Source organism: Strix aluco, chromosome 9 (assembly GCF_031877795.1).
Source record: "Strix aluco isolate bStrAlu1 chromosome 9, bStrAlu1.hap1, whole genome shotgun sequence".
NCBI classification, from domain to species: Eukaryota; Metazoa; Chordata; class Aves; order Strigiformes; family Strigidae; genus Strix; species Strix aluco.
The window spans coordinates 28,797,819-28,814,346 of record NC_133939.1 but is presented as its reverse complement, the minus strand read 5'-3'; the positions used below and the strand labels follow the sequence as shown (position 1 = coordinate 28,814,346).

The window sequence follows — 16,528 nt, the reverse complement described above, 5'->3', positions numbered from 1 at the left end:
CCCATCCCACCTTCTGCCCCCTCATCCCTGTTTCTTCACAGCTGCACCTGCCAGCGTGGAAACCCCCTTCTTTGTCTTTCAGCTCTGCTTGTGAAAATATGCCACATTTCATCGCGAGCTCTGGCATATGGCAAAGCTTGTCACTACATTTGGAGTCCAAACGAGGCTCTGTCGCCTCCTTGCAAACAGCAGCTTCTGCTGTAGAAATCCTTCCCACTGAGACACGTTTTGCTCTTTCTCCCTTTTCAAGGCCTGTTATGAGAGATGGAAAGGGAGCTACTCCGCTCCTGCCCTAATCAGAACATCTAAAAAATACAATGTATTTTATAATTTTTTATATTTTATTATTATTTTTATTTAACATTCCCCTGTATTATTCTTTTGGAGATACTTTTGCTGATGCTGGGTGAGGTGCAGAGGAGGTGGAGAGGTTTGCACAGTGGCTCCTCTCAGGGGATCTTCAGGGGAAATTAGGATAAATGTGTGTGGGAGAAAGATAGATGGTGCTGTGGTGGGTGGGAGTGTAACCCCACAGAGCATGAGATACTCCTGCTTGTGAAAGTCTCATAACGGAGCCGTGGCAGAGCCAGAAGATGCTCTTCCAGCCCCACACTGGCAACTGCAGCCACCCCCCAGGAGACCAGGGCTGGTTACGCTTTTTGGGAGATGCAAACCTGATGTGTGTCTCACTGCCTCTGCAGCTCGTCTCTGAGCATGCTGAGGTGTGAAATGAGCCCAGACCACGATGTTCTTCTCACACTGCCTCTCGCCTGTTGTTAAACAGGGAGGTGTGTTTCTAGGATAGTTAATTTTCACCTTGCATGGGTATTAGGCGTCTGTTCCGAAGAAATCAGTGGGAATCTTTCCTCTGACTTTAGTGTTGATCCAGAGTCCCTTGCATCTAGTTTGTATGTCAGAAAAAACAATTTTCTCCCTCTCTGTTGCGTTTTAATTTTGTAAATACTATAAACTCCCAATAATTTTGGAGTCCAGCACATACGCAGACAATTTGTTCCCCGATTTTTTGCTTCCTATCATGATTTTAAGGTTGCAGCACGCAAGTCTTTAAAACACCGTGACCTGTGCTGTAACCTTGCTTTATTACAAAACGTATATTTGCCAGAACAAAGAAGAATTTGGGTTAAAGGAAAGTAGATATTTCCATTTCCTTATTTCCAAGGAGTGTTGCAACACCTCCCAATGTAAAATAACCTGCAAAGGAGCCTGCGTCACTGCGTGTGGACGTTGTGCCACAGCGGAGCAGGACAAGATTCTCTGCTGAATAAAATTTGCTGTTGTGGAGATCTCTAAGCCCTTTGCTTCATGAGATGCTTATTAACTTGGGTAATTTCAGACTGACTGGATTTCACAATATTAAAATAGATAATGATTGCAGTGTTTAGCATGGAATAATAAGCTTAGGACAAAAGCTTTTGCGAATGCAAAGCACTTTGCCTTGGACAGGCTGTGTCTGACAGTGAGACATTGCCATCTCTTGGGCAGGTGCAGCTTGAACATTGACTTTATTTAAAACCTACAATAATTAAGAGCCCGGTGGTGTAGCTGAGGACTAGCAAAGGGCTGAGTCTATCACTGACTCCAGTGTCCTGATATTTTAGTTGATACTATTCATACTGTCGTGGTTTAACCCCAGCTGGCAACTGAGCCCCACCCAGCCGCTCACTGACTTCCTCCCCCATTGGATGGGGAAGAGAAGTAGAAGTAAGAAAACTCGTGGGTTGAGATAAAGGCGGTTTAATAAGCAAAAGCCGTGCACAAGCAAAGCCAAACAAGGGATTCATTCCCGACTTCCCCTGGGCAGGCAGGGGCTCAGCCACCCCCAGGACAGCCAGGCTGCGTCACACGTAACGGTGCCTTGGGGGACAAACGCCACAACTCTGAAAGTCCCCCCCTTCCTCCTCGTCCCCAGCTCTATGTGCTGAGCATGACGCCATGTGGTGTGGGATGGCCCTGGGGTCAGTTGGGGTCAGCTGTCCCGGCTGTGCCCCCTCCCAGCCCCTTGGGCACTGGTGGGGTGGGGTGAGGAGCAGAAGAGGCCTTGGCTCTGGGTAAGCTGGGCTCAGCAGTAACGAAAACATCCCTGTGTTATCAACACTGTTTATGGCACAAATCCAAAACACGGCCCCATACAGCTACCATGAAGAAAATTCACTCAACCCCAGCCCAAACCAGCACACATATGTATACATCTTAATACTGGCAAGGGCACAATGCAACTCAGAAATCAGAAACATGGCTTATCAATTTATGTAAAAATGGTTGTAGTTACCAGGTGGATGTCCCTTAAATAGTACAAGCTGTGAGTCATTTTTTTCTCAAATTATGAGACTGGAAAAGTTTAAATATAATTACGTTTGGGATTATTGTCATTTACCTCCTAGAGTCTGAGCCTTTTAAACACAAGGCTCAGAACTGACTTTTAAAAATGAAATCTGCAATTTTCTGCAATCACAGGGTTTTAAGAGATTAAGCTTTAAGAGTACTGAATATCCTAATTCTCATGGCAAAACTCGAGGGTTGGCAGTATTGGTGCCTGACTTGCTTCTTGATACTACATTTCCCTTTTGAAAAAGAAGGTGTGTAGGCATAAGCTTCTGATTTTAATCAAATTTTGTCTTTCAGAAGGGAAAGTGGCAGGTGTATGGAGCTAGAGAGACCCTCTGTGAAATAAATAGATGAAAACTGATAATATTTGGCTTAATCCACAGTGCTGGCATAGAGTTTCTCAGAAAACACCTGCCCTTTGCTGATTAATAGGCTGCTGCTGTGTTAGTGATCCCGGCATACACCTTTGGTAAATGTTGCCTGTTCTAATAGTAAAAAAACCTTCCTAAAACTTGTCAGCCAGCCAAGTCGATTTTATTTGTCTGTGGAACTTTATGGGAACTTTACATATATGAGAATAATTGCACCCGATCCAAGTACAACAGCAGCTGTATGGCCAAATCTTCCCTGATTTGTAAAAAAAAAATAAAAAATAAAAAAAAAATTAAAAATGTGAATATTAGAGTTTGAATTTTTAAACAATGGTGGTTCACAATTTTTGACCAACTTTTGAACTTTAGCTATTTGGCCTTTATGGGCCTGTAGGGTCTTTGCAAAGAAAAAAATGCATTGGAATGATGGGATGTACCCCTAAAAACTTTGGGGAAGGCGGGTATGTGGGATGAGTGAGACAACAGGCAAATAAGGCAGTACGATCAAGGGTACAAAAAATTAGAGACAAAATAAAACTTTGTGGTGCACTTTTTATTCTTTGAGTTCAACAATATGCAATAGGAAAATTTCCTAGAAATACTCCCATTTATATATATGTGCATGTATATATATGTATGTATAAATATTTTGAATCAGGTATCTGTTCAAACATAATCAGTTACAAATTTGGATACATAAACCTGCTGGTTCATAATATGCTATAGGCATGATTTTGACCTCAGAATAATTAAATACTGGGCTATACATCATGAAGTGTCTAGTGGCCACTTTGGGCTGCAGAATTTGCTCATGAAAGAACACAAAGGCAGCACATTACATCATAGGTAGTAGGTACTGGGTCTAGTCATGGATTTCATATATTAAACATGGAAAAGGAGACTTCAACCAGAAAATATAATTTTCAGGAAGCTGCAATGAAGCAGCTGTTGCTCTGTGTGTCCTGCAAATAGTGACAGTGGAGATCTTTCTGTGCTTCTTTAAGGACTGTACAATATATGCAGTTTTTCTTCTTTAATTTAGCATCTAATCTTGTGAATGCAACAGTCTCCATATCTGTGGGTGGGAAGGAAATTTCTGCATTGGTAGATATTCTTCAGGTGAGGCTCTTGCACTGTGTTGTGACTGTGTATCTTTTCTCTTACGTCTTTTAGAAGTAATCATTTTGCTGGGAAAGCTCTTGCTCGTGGTGCAGTCAGCTGGTTCCCATTGATACCAGGAGCAGCGGGGACCAGGAACAGGGGACCTGCCAGGGGCACCCACTGTCCCTGCTGACTTGGGTTGCGGACATGCCACCAAAGTGGTCCCAGAGGGTGGCACTCGGCAGGATTCTGGGCTGCTTTGGCATCCTCAGCCCCAGCATGTGGCCAGCGGAGGGGCTGACAAGCCACTATCACCAACCAGCCTGGCATTTCAAACCTCCCCCCGCAGCAAATATCATCTTCCCTGAAAGGTGGTGCTGGGGACAAGGAGGGAAACAATCCCACCACTTGCTATTAGCAAAGGCACGGCTATTGAGGACTATTTTGTTTCTTAAACACACTGAAGGAAAACAGCAGTACACCAGAAACGCAGGGTTTCTGTGACATCCTCGAGCCCCACACACAAAGGGAGACCAGGATGAAAAAGGGGAGCCAGGCAATTTGATCCCTTTTTACCTTTGGCGGTCTAGAGTTTCCAGACGAGCACAATGGATGTGTTTTTAGTCAAGACCGGAGGCATCTGTAGATCCTGACAAAAGAGATCCGTGCCCCAGAGCAGGGCTTGGAGCAGGGCTACACTCTGCTCCCCACTGCAGCGGTATGATGCAAGAGGGGGTGCATTTGTTTGCGGGGCCATTTAACACCCCTGAAGGGGCTTCAAAAATCGGCAGCAGTGTAGGAGTTCAGCCCGATGAGCTACAGCAACTCGTCTGCTCTAATTCCAGTCTCTCACATAAATAAGTACATGTTACTGGTATTTTAAATATGCATTTAGGGACTCTTAGAGTGATTGACTCGATAGAATGTAATAGGTATCATGAAGTTCTTATAGTCCTTAAATAACTCCCTAAATGATTATTTATGTGAAACGGTAGCTTTTGGGTCCTTCTAGCCATTATATTTTAAAGTGCAATAAATCTCTATTTAGGTGGAACTGCACTGCCATCCTGCAGATTTAGGAAATTTAAAACAAAATATGGTGTAGGGTTTGTGGGATATACTGGCATAGACTGATGCAGATCTATTTCTGATCTTATTTTCCCCTTGATATCTGAATCTTAATAACACTAAATGCAATTATACTGATTTTACAGGGAGATCATTCCTTTGCATCCAATGAAAATCCCTATGGCAGTATTTTTTTCAAGTCAAGCATTTTAAAATCCTACATGAGTAGTAGCTCCTTTTTCTACGTAAATGTTTAATATTTACACCACACACTATTTAAAGTTCTTATCACAAATGAAAGCCCCCCAAAATTTTAAGCTGAAAACAGAACAACTGTAGAGACAAATTCCTTTTTTTTTTTTTTTAATTTTATGTTTTATTTCTCTCAAGCATTTAGTTCATAATTCTTTCTTTTGCAAAAAAAATGCAAACTAGCATCTCAAATGCTGTACATGTGGGCACAGCACACATGACCTCCTGGCTTCCAGGATGGCTGCAGTGTCCCCAGAGTGGGCTGTTCTCCATGGCATCTGAATAGCAGCATCTCCAGGTGGAAAAAGATTTTGATCTTTTATATTTTGCTTGCTTTGTTGTGGTGTTTTTACACCCCTTACAGCTTAGTTCTCAATAGTCATATGTCACATAGAAAAATTTGACATTATTAGGTGAACATGTAATTTTATGACCAGTGAAGGTTCTCCTACAGAGCTGTATTCTGTCTATTCTGACATGTTGTTCTTAGTAAAGGGAATTTAACCATTTTTTTCCCTTTTGTGGGTAAACCAGGGTACACTGGGAAGAGAGGAATACAAGGACCCCCAGGACGACCTGGACAGTGAGGACCAAAGGGAGAAGAGCAATGAGGTGCTCAGTGGTGAAGCAGGACTTCTTTCATGGAGGGGACAAACTGGTCCTGGAAGGCCTCCAAGATCTGCAAGCTACAAGGAGTAACTGGATCCCAGAGGTGACACAGGACTGAGAGGTAACTGGGGAGAAAAGGCGTCCAAGGGGGACAGAGGAGAAATGGATGAGAAGGTCTGGAAGGGACACATGGGGTCACCTGGCATCTGAGAATTCTTGGGGCCCAAAGGAGACCCTGAAGTCCCTGTAAAAAGGGGTCAGCCTGGAAAACACGGGCTGGCTGGATTTCCAGGTTGAAAAAGAAGAGAAAGCACAGGGAAAATGGGGGAGAAAATGAAATTATAGCTTTTCCAGTGGGTCTTCAAAAGAAACAAAGCAGCTTTCTGCTTTTTTTTCTTTCACCCAGCAAGGGCGAATTCCTGCTGTCCATTTAGTGCTGCCTCTAAGTGACAATTAGGAGGCTACGGCATATTGAGTACATAAGAGAGGAGAAAAAAAGTTGTATCTTGACTTGATGAATTTATCTATTGTATGTCTCACATGGAAATATTCCTGCCCCTAATTAACAACATAGCAGAAAATTTTATTTTCAGCCTGTTTTCTGTTTAGCTCAGTTGTTTTCTGATAATGTATAAAGGAAACCAGAACACGTTTCAGTGTTTCAGAAAATAAAATTAATGGGGGGATGAAAGGAGGGCCTCTTCCAGGAGATCTGCTAAATCATTGTGGGAAATCTTGTGAGAAGTATTAATTGTTTTTTCACATAGGAATGTTAATTTCCTTTTAACAGTTCTTACCCAGCAAAATGTAATTTACTTCCATTTTTACCCACTTCCTGCTCTCTGTGAATATTCTCTTTTCCAGTTTGCCTTCTTGATACTTGAGCATTAAGATTTTAAATTACCTATTATTACAAACCTGGCTTATTTTCTATGCTGCTTCAGTTTCCTCCTTTATTGTATTTCCAAACCAGATTTTTTTAGTTTATCAGTCTACCTTGTATCTGCAGGTCTAAATTTTCTATTTTCATTCGCAAATAATTGGAAGTGGACCCCTCTGCGAGGTGCTTTTTGACTCTCCTTTGCTGATCTCATTGAAGAAATACTTTGTTAATTTAATACAAACTATATTTACACAGTTTGCTGTATCCCTCTGTGTTTCAGAACGGCAGCCAGGGAGAGGATCCCGCAAGGACAAGGTTGCTGTGGCCACATCCAGGTTCAGGACCCCCCCAGGGAGGAGCCTCAGGTAGAAATCAGTAGCATGGACACAGTTTTTTCTTAATTTAACTTTGCAAATCTCAGTCAAAACCAGCTATCTGCAAATATGCAAGGCTAGGAGTCTGTTTGAAATGTACTTTGAAGGAATCTTAATGGCCCACATGCATCATTTATATCAGTAAAATGTAGATCTAGATCCCCTGAATAAACGGAGTGATTAATCTAGTGCTAAATCTTAATTTGCACTCTCAACCTATGAGTTTTCTAAACTGCTTCAGTAACTCAGTAAGCACTGTTTGAATAAAAAAGCTGCAGTTGTCACATAAGCTAATACTACTATTGCAGACTGCTACTATTCAAGCTGTTCAGGAAAATACACTAACCCAGCATTCACAGAATCACAGAATCATCTAGGTTGGAAAAGACCTTGAAGATCACCTAGTCCAACCCTTAAAGCTGTATTTCTTGCTTTAGCTTTAGTGTGCAGCAAATATGTCATTAAATTGAAGTCTGTGAAAGAGTAGCTTTGGTGAGTATGGAGGCAACACTGTAAACTGCAGTAATCTTGGTTAAAAATGGTTAATCTTCCCCTATTAAATAAATTCTGTTGCTAATGAAAAGTCCTGAGTTAAGATCAAAGTAAGGATTTTGTTATAGTTGGTTTGATTGCCTTTTATCTTCAATTTATGTGTCCATGATCTTGTCAGAAATATAACTGCTGAAGACACAAGTATTTTTAACTCCATTTTAAAACATTGAGTCCAATTACAGTATTGAATAGGGTTATTAATGTTTAAAGAAGAGCTGTTTGAATTCAGGATCCATCTCTGTTTTCAGCAGTATGAATGAGCACCAGTGAGTGCTGGTGGAGGTTCTGCTGCAGGAGCTGTGACAAGCCCATGCCCTACGCAGGGTTAGAGCATCTCGCCACAAAACTCCTAATTGATTTCTTTGGAATAGCCTGAAAAGCTGGTGAATCAGTCTAGACTGGTATGCTTAGTGATAGACTTTCCTTAATTAACCTTTTATTGCTGAAAGCTGTTCAGGAAAGGGTGGTTGAAAATAAATCATGGAGGATTACGATTCTCTCCACTTACATTAAAGGAGAATTGATTGTTTTCTCCAGCCTGCCTGAAACAAGCAGCCTTTCTTGTCCGGCAGCCGAGCTTTGAGTGTACTGGTATGTAGTAAATTCAGACTGATTGAATGAGACCGGTTCCTTGCTCCTATTTCACCAAGACAAGGCAATGAAAGGCAGCCTCACATTCCTGTGTTTCATACTGCACTCTGAACCGGGCTGGGAAATCTAAGAATAAATGCTGGCCCATTTTAAGGTCACCGGGGAAGGAAACGAGTGCTGTGATTGCTGGGAAAAAATCAATTAGCCTATGAAATCCAGAGTGGTTATCACTTCCAATAAGAACAACGTCGTAGCAACCCTCCTGGGGTGGATTTGTCCCTTTTCCCAGCAGGGTTTTGCTCTGCTGCCCTGCAGTGCAGCACGGCCGCCCACCAAAGGTGGAGGGAGAGGAAAGCATTTGCTTGCCCCGTCTCTGGGATGGCCCAGATTTGAGGCTGAATTCCCCTTTTGGTGTGTTTCCATGCAGGCACGTGCATGCATGCACTCAAGATCCCGTACAGCTATTTCTGTAATTTCTCTTTTACCTTTTCGAAACTCCCACCTCAAGGAGGGGGGTGCGATGCCAAACTCTGCACACTGAATACTGAGAGAGGAACCTGGACCCTGCTGAAGCAAATACACAAATTCACACTGAGTCTGATGGCACCAAAACCTGATGCTGTGAGTTGAAAGAGGCGTGTCCCTAAAGCCCCAAAAACTGGTGTTGGGGTAAGAGCCAAAAAAGTCCCATGTGAAGAGCAACATCCCAGCCCAGGGAGAGCGTTTGAATTTCCTCGGGTTTCAATGTCGCTTTGCTCCTTTCAAGGGACTTTGCCAATCCCCGCTTCTCACCGCACCATGCAGGTTCTCATTGGCCACGGGAGCAGCTGTTACACAAATAAAACTGATTCTCTCTGAAAATAAGATTGTCTTTTTCAAAGTGCCATGGAGGGGGGGTCGTCCTGGGAGCAGGACCATTTATAAGGTAGGAGACAGCACGCACGGGTCATTTAGTCTTCAGGCGGGATATTTGCAATGAAGTCATAAAATTTAAGACATAGTGGCAATATAATTTGTCTCAAGACAAGTTACTGTCTGAAATGAATGTATAGATGCATGAGGACTAGTGTTTTCCTTCCCCTGTATAAGAACTTGAAATAATTAAATAACAGAAAGTGCAATCATCCCCCTGATATTTAAAGCTGGGAGACTGGGGTTAAATACCTGTTTCAAACTGGAATATCTAAATACTATCATTTTAGGGACCAAACAAAAGAACAAGTGTATTGTTACAATGTTATTATGGGACACATGCTAATAATTAGTAGATATTTAGGTCCAATTAAATATAGATGTACTGAACGAGATGTCACTGCAGCAGAGTTTAACTTCATATTTTGTGTCCACTGCGAATCATGATCTTTCCTAGTGGGGGGATTCAAATGAATGATTTTAGAATTGGTGCTGGTGAGCTAATGTAATGAAAAAGTCCAAAATTTCAGTTTTATTAAAATGCATGTATATGTTTAGGAATAATTATTTTAGAAACAGTCTTGCCTATTATAATGAAAACCTGTTTAACGATTCCTTGCTCTGAGAAATTTATTTTCTAACCAGATTGGTAAGGTATATTTTTTTTATTAACTGTGTTTTTCCAGTATTTGACAGCAATCCATCAGTCTGGCTATGTAACTGGAGAGTGCCTGGTTTTAGAGCTTGTTGCAGAAGTGGTTTGTGACAGTAAAACATAGAAAAGGTTTTGATTTGAAACCTTTTTCCCCATAAAGTTACTAGGTGTGTAAAGTCGCAGTTTCTGCTGCCGGCTTTAGGTGTGTGGAAGTTATGGGTTTATTTAGTTATCATCTCCAGCGGTGACAAAACACTCCCACATCCTGAATATATTCTTCAAAAGGAGAATTTGGGGCTTTTTTTTTCTCTTCCTAGACGGCAGATGTCCCTCCTTCTCTGCGACTGCGGCTGTTTCCCTGCTACCAGCCTGTAAGGTCTGGCTCCTCTCTGCCTGCCTGTGCTGAGCGCTGCCCTCCGGTGCCAACCCTCCGGTGCCAACTCTTCATGGTAAGGTTGGCAGGGGCTGGTTGGGAGAAATATGAGCTTATGACAAAAATCAGTGCCTGGTATCCTGTCCTAATGCGACACGTGCATGAAGAAGGGATAATTTATCCTTTACTGGAGCTGATGGGGTGAAGAATGGGTTGAACGGCAGCAGTGGGCAACAGTGATCACTGGGGATTTTGTGGGGATAATCAATTTTCCATTAAATGATTTGGTTTTGTGTGAAAATGGAAAAAATCATGGCCCTTTCCTCTAAAACTGAATTCTTAAAGATGGAAAGATTGTAATCCAGCCTCCAAATACCTGACTTTGAGTCAGACCTCCTTTCACCTTCCGGATGGCAAGGATAGTCAGTGTTTCTCCTGGTGACTTTTTCATGTAATGAAGTGCCTTAACTGCTAAGGAAGGTTAGATTACAGGTTCAGCAAGAAAGGGAGTCTGTTCCGTTTGTATTTACAGATCAGTACACTGGTTTAAAAAAGAAACAAAGATGCTTTATATGACAAGTCATCTGAGAGGCGTCATCTGTCCTATAGGAAAAACTGTGTGCTTCTTACTTTGTTCTTTCTTCCTGGTTCAGCTAAATCAACACTGTAGAAATAAAAAGAATGGATCTGGAAGTTTACACTAACAGAATGTGCAAGTCCAGAAAACAGTAAAAAAGAAAAAAATCGACATAAAAATTTTTGGAATACTTGATGTTTCATTTTGTTTCCATTTATTCTTTCAGAGCAAAGCTTTTTATAAAGTGCAGTTGTGTTGGAGTCTGAAATCGTGATTGAATTATTACTAATCATACCCTCGTAAGAGAGACATCACGTGTCCCAGTGATCACGTAACTCTCAGTCAGTGCCTTGAGCTACTGTTGATACTTTCAACCACAGCGAATGGGAGCAGCTGGATGGCCAGTGCTCTGTAGGGTGATGGTCAATAGTGGGGAACAGGCAGGAGGTTTTGCTAATTTTGCTTTATTTTCCCCATAAAACGAGGCTTTCTAACGTAGTCCTCCTGTCAGATGCCTGCATGTACCTGACACTACTCACGCAGTTCTTCTGGCTTTGTGCGGATGCAGAGGGTGTTGTGCAGCAGTTTATTATCATCGTGTTTATCTTTTTCTACAGCTGCCAACATGTGGAGCTCACTGGGGTCCATCTCAGCGTTTGTGATGCTGGTTGTTACTGCCACGCACGCAGGCATGAAGGTGACCCCGGCTGTGAAGTACACCAAGACGAAGACCTTACAGCTCGTGGGCACTGGTGTCTCTCACACCCCCCTCACTCCTCTCACGGGGAAAAGCTCATTCCCGGCAGCACCGGGCAGAGCCAAGTTACCCACCCCAAGCCCCGCGGCCCAAGGGGCCACCACGCTCTTCCCCTTCGAGAACTACACGCTCGACACAGCTGATTTCTTCTTCAACTGCTGTGACTGCTGCCCGCCTGCTGCGGGGCCCCGGGGGCAGCCGGGGGAGCAGGGACCCCCAGGTATGGTGATGCCTGTCTCGCTGCTCTCAACTAAAGCCTATCACGGAATCTCCTGCTCTTCCTTCAAGAAATGAGTCGGCGAGACTTGTGCGGCAAATACCGAATGTGATTATACCTTGGGTAAAGCCAGAGCAAAAAAGTGCACACTAGCCACCTTCCAGAAGTTATAAAACACCAATATGAGTAGCAAAGCCCCAAAAAAGATCTTCCTCCCCATGGCACTCACTATGGGGACCACGCTGGATGGGAGTGGTGCAGAGCTGGCCCCATACCACGTCACTGTGTGGCCACGCTCTTTGATTCTCTGTCCCTGTGTCTGATCCCTGGGAGTCAGATTTACTTTCACATTCACTTCAACCGTGGTTTTATCACCCTCAAAACCACCTGCAAGCAGTTTTTATATCTTTGCTGAAGGTTTATGATAAAAGCCTCTTTTTCTTGGATTTTTTTTCCCCCCTTGGAAAAGAGGAAGTTAAATACAAAAATAATTCTGGGTTCAAATTTTAAAATAAATACTTGCTCTCACAAGAGACAGCTCTGTATAGAGCACCTAAATATTTTATAAGACATACTTTGTCTCTTTCTTCTACTGCTAAAATACATACCTATAGAGCACCTAATTCTAATACTGTTATAATGAATACTGCGTTAGTCTGCAAATGTTCACTTTAATAGCACCAATATTAGAGATAGAAACTATTCGTCTGAGGAAAGGTGGTAAAATCATGAAATAATTTTCTTTTAATACAATGTACTCAAGGGATTTTCACTTCCCATAGCTCCGGAGGGATTGGCTGATAGAAATTATAGTGGCTGCAGAGGGAGTTTGCACTCATACGTCTCTAGAGTGTTGATGGAAAAGTCCTTGTGTCAAATGGGTTGTGTTGTGATGACTGAAGCTGCCCTAATCTGCTCCCAGACATGCATCGGGAGTCTCTAGATTCCCAAGTGGATGAAAAAGTAAAAAAAAAGATTGATGCCAGATTGCTTGCCTTTCAACCCATCCTTTATGCAGCATGGAGCTGTCTGCCAGGTTCCACTTTTATATTTGTAGACTTAATTCTTTTTAAGGAGAGGGGCAATTATGAAGCTATGGGAGCTCCTTAGATGCACTCAAATATTAAAGACAGATTACTTCTGATGTTTTATGAATGTCTGAGCTCCTGTGGCTCTGAGGCAGCTGAAAGTTGGTTTTAAAAAGTGTTTAACTACAGCCAAGAGTGAAATGCAAAACTGTAAGATCTGGGGATTGCAGTAGCTGAAAGGCAGAGGTTGGGGAGCTGCGTGCCTGACCAGGGGAGCTGCGAGCAGGCACCCCACTAATGTCATCACGAGCAGTGTGATGTTGCCCCTGCCACCCCTCACCTTTCACCCTGCTGTAGGGTTTCAGCTGCAGTGTCTGCAGGGCTCAGGCCAAACCCCTCTGTCTCACCTTTTCTTTGCATTGGTTGTATGATGTCAAATAAAATAGCCAGCTCTTCCCAGGGTGATGGAAACAGGGTTTGCCTTACGTGCATTCCCGAATGCCATGTTGCTTAGCTATGATTGCAAATTTTATTTATAAAGTTAATCCTTTGAGTTACTAAGATAATTTTGTCGATGTAATGATGTTACAGGTCCCAAGGGGGAGAAGGGAGATGCTGGTCTGCGAGGTCTGCCGGGAACGCCAGGTCCTCAAGGTCCAAAAGGTTCTAAAGGAGAAAGAGGTAAAGCAGACTAACTGCTCATGCTGTTGTCCTCATGAAATACCACAAAATTGTAGGAAAAATTATTTTTAAAAGGAAACGGAGTATGCTGGTATGGATTGACACCCTGAGAGATTTAGCTGGCATTAGTGCAGGCACAGTAACTCACATGGTGGTAGTGTATGTGCAGGTGGTATAGGAAGAGCTGCTCATAAAGATCTAACTTGAAACCCCTTGCTCTGAATGGGAGTTTCAAAACTGAGTTCAATTTGCTTTGGATTATGGACGTAAGTAGGAAAAAAACCACCACGGAAGCTACATGCAGGTGTAGAACCTGCATTTCCATTTAAGCATCTCAGGCAAAATTATTTCAGCTAAGATGGAAAGCAATTATTATCCATCAGTAGTAACCAAAAGGAAACCCTGGCCTTTATTTCAGGCTCAGAGCAGCTCTGTCCTGCTGCCACAGCCCATTGGTAGGATCCAGTGGCTGCCTTTGGTCATGGAGAAACACACCACAAAACTGGTAACGGGGGTACCAGCAGCTGCGTGCTGTGCAGCTCATCAGTGCAGCCTCTTAGGCTTTGATTCACTTCTTGAACAAGACATTTGGCAATCCTGGAGTGAGAAACACAGAGCTGTCATCTTCTCCACCTTGCCATTAAACAGCAGCAGCCGCCTCCCAACGAGGCGCTGATTAGAGTCAGAAATCCAACATTTGAGTGAGATGCAGTTGTCTGCGTGACGGTGCTGTGGGATTCAGCCGAGGGTTCTGAAGGCATTTCTTGAAAACACGCATTGCTCATGCCTGTTTTATTAATGAAGTGAGGGACACATGCAAAACGGTACCAGTCATCTTCGGTGTAATGGTTGCTGTGCTGCAGACACCACCACCACCAGTATATTAATGGTGAAATGTCCTAGGAAGCAAAGGGGAGCAAGGCGAGCGAGGAGTAAGTGGAAACCCCGGTTATCCAGGCAAACCTGGGCTGCAAGGTACGTAACACGGGCTGGGAAACCCAGGAATATTGCACCGACCTGTCCCTTTGCTGTTGGTGATGCCCTTCCATCTCCCAATCAATCCAGTATTAATGTTTTAAATGTTTTTTTTCCCCCCACTTTGCCCTTTTCCTAGGTGAAGGTGGAGTAAAAGGCAATAAGGGCAACTACGGCTTCCCTGGACTGAAGGGACAAAAGGGGTCCAAAGGGGACACTTGTGAGAACGGGACCAAAGGAGACAAGGGAGATAGGGGGGATGCTGGAGACCCGGGAGCGGATGGAGAACAGGGTGACAAAGGGGAAAAAGGAGACATGGGGGAGAAAGGGTACTGCGGGGAGCCGGGGGGAAGAGGTGCAAAGGGAGAAAGAGGGGAAGGGGGGATGAAGGGAGAAAAAGGGAGCAAAGGGGAGATGGGGATTGAGGGTATTCAGGGGGTGGATGGAAAACAGGGAGAAAAGGGCGAGCAAGGAAGTAAGGGTGATAAAGGGGACCTGGGACCCACCGGCATGACGGGACCTTCTGGGCCCAAGGGGGTTGCCGGCAGCAAGGGAGGCCGAGGGGCCCCAGGAAAGAAAGGCTCCCGTGGGGCGAAGGGCGCCCGAGGGGACACCGCAAAGCTCCTGCGATCAGCGTTCAGCGCTGGTTTGTCCAAGCCCTTCCCTCCGCCCAACGTTCCCATTCGATTTGACAAGATCTTGTACAACGACCAAGAAGATTACAACCCTTCCACTGGGAAATTCAACTGCAGCGTGCCTGGGGCATACGTCTTTGCCTACCACCTGACGGTGAGAGGGCGTCCAGCCCGCGTCAGCCTCGTGGCCCGTAACAGGAAGGTGGCTAAAGCCCGTGAGACGCTCTACGGCCAGGAGATCGACCAGGCATCCTTCCTGACTGTCCTCAAGCTGAGCGCGGGTGACCAGGTGTGGCTGGAGGTGGCGCGGGACTGGAACGGGGTCTATGTCAGCGCTGAGGACGACAGCGTCTTTACGGGATTTCTTCTGTATCCAGATGTTTTTGAGATCCTGCTATAGATTTAAAAGGCAAAGATATTACCGAGAAACGTGCTTTTCTCTCTGCCTACAAGAGGAGAAATGAGCATCCTTTTAACGTATTGGTTTAGTTGCTAGGTTTCATGATCTTTTAACAAAAATATTTATATTTGCAATATATGGATTAGTTTTAGCTAGCAGCCCCAAGAAGCAGCAAGTCCTTTGTGCAGGTGGGTGATGGCTGAGAGAAACCATTGTCCAAATGCCAGCAGGACCGGCATGGGGAGGGGATTTCACATCACAGACTTCAGGTTTGAAATTAGTCTCTTAAAATTATGTAATGAAACTCATTGTCCGACTGCAATTTTAATCAGGTCAGCTCCTGCAATCCTTGCATGGTCAAAACTCCTCTGGAAATCAGTACTGATAACTATTGGTTTTGGTAAAGACTGCAGAGTTTGATTTATAGAGTTTAATCAGACATGAACATGAGCAGTAGGTTTCTTGAAGTCTCATGAAAAGATTTAAAGTTATTTTATCATTGAATAAGTATTATCTAGTACTTTAGACTTGGTCATGAATTATATAAAGGTTTTTCTAAAAGAGTATTAGAGCTATTTGAGCAGTGCAAAAAAACCCTAACTATTGTCCTTAGGCAAAAATATATCTGAAACTTTCAAAAGTAACTGAGAGATCCGTAATCCAATTTATTAGGCTACTCAGAAACCCCATTTCTGAGCCACTAACAATTCATCTGATGCTGTGGGGTCAGCCCTCGGCTGCAGGGAGGAGGAGGAGGAGGAGGAGGAGGAGGAGGAGGAGGAGGCAGCCAGGAGTCAGCTTTGGCACCCGCACGAGTCCTGAGGCGTTGTGACGGCCCAGTGGATGTGTGGGCACATTTATAGAAAGCTGGTTTACCAAAATGGAACTGACTCTTGTGAAATAAAAGTACGACATTAAATAATCTCTGGATATATTTCCTTATTAATGCACCTTCTCTTATCGCAGTAACTTTATGCTACCTTTGGCCTATTAACTAACACAAAATTGCTGCAATCACTCTTTTTTTAGAAATAAAACTCAAGTCCCATAGTTAGCCTGCAGTGGCACTGGGATTTACTTGTCTTCTCAGGCAGTCGCAAACCTGGGACATTTTCCCAGTGATTTGATGAATGCTGGGTCTGACCCCGACGTGGACAGGGTGAATTAGGCT

At 43.7% G+C, this 16,528-nt stretch overlaps 1 protein-coding gene and 1 long non-coding RNA gene across 2 annotated transcripts in view; both read left to right on the top strand.

Moving 5' to 3' along the window:
• LOC141927245 (uncharacterized) overlaps nucleotides 1-10,142 on the top strand; it is a 46,842-nt gene extending 36,700 nt beyond the window's left edge. The window contains exons 3-5 of the long non-coding RNA XR_012624342.1: nucleotides 5,673-5,868; nucleotides 6,911-6,995; nucleotides 10,032-10,142. This is a non-coding gene — a long non-coding RNA (uncharacterized LOC141927245). The remainder of the gene's footprint in view (nucleotides 1-5,672; nucleotides 5,869-6,910; nucleotides 6,996-10,031) is intronic.
• Nucleotides 10,143-11,286: 1,144 nt separating this feature from the next.
• OTOL1 (otolin 1) lies at nucleotides 11,287-16,075 on the top strand. The gene is made up of 4 exons (XM_074834611.1): nucleotides 11,287-11,641; nucleotides 13,258-13,347; nucleotides 14,251-14,322; nucleotides 14,462-16,075. The coding sequence occupies exons 1-4, from the start codon at nucleotides 11,290-11,292 to the stop codon at nucleotides 15,355-15,357; spliced, it is 1,410 nt and encodes a 469-aa protein (XP_074690712.1). The 5' UTR covers nucleotides 11,287-11,289; the 3' UTR covers nucleotides 15,358-16,075.
• The last annotated feature ends 453 nt before the right edge of the window (nucleotides 16,076-16,528 follow it).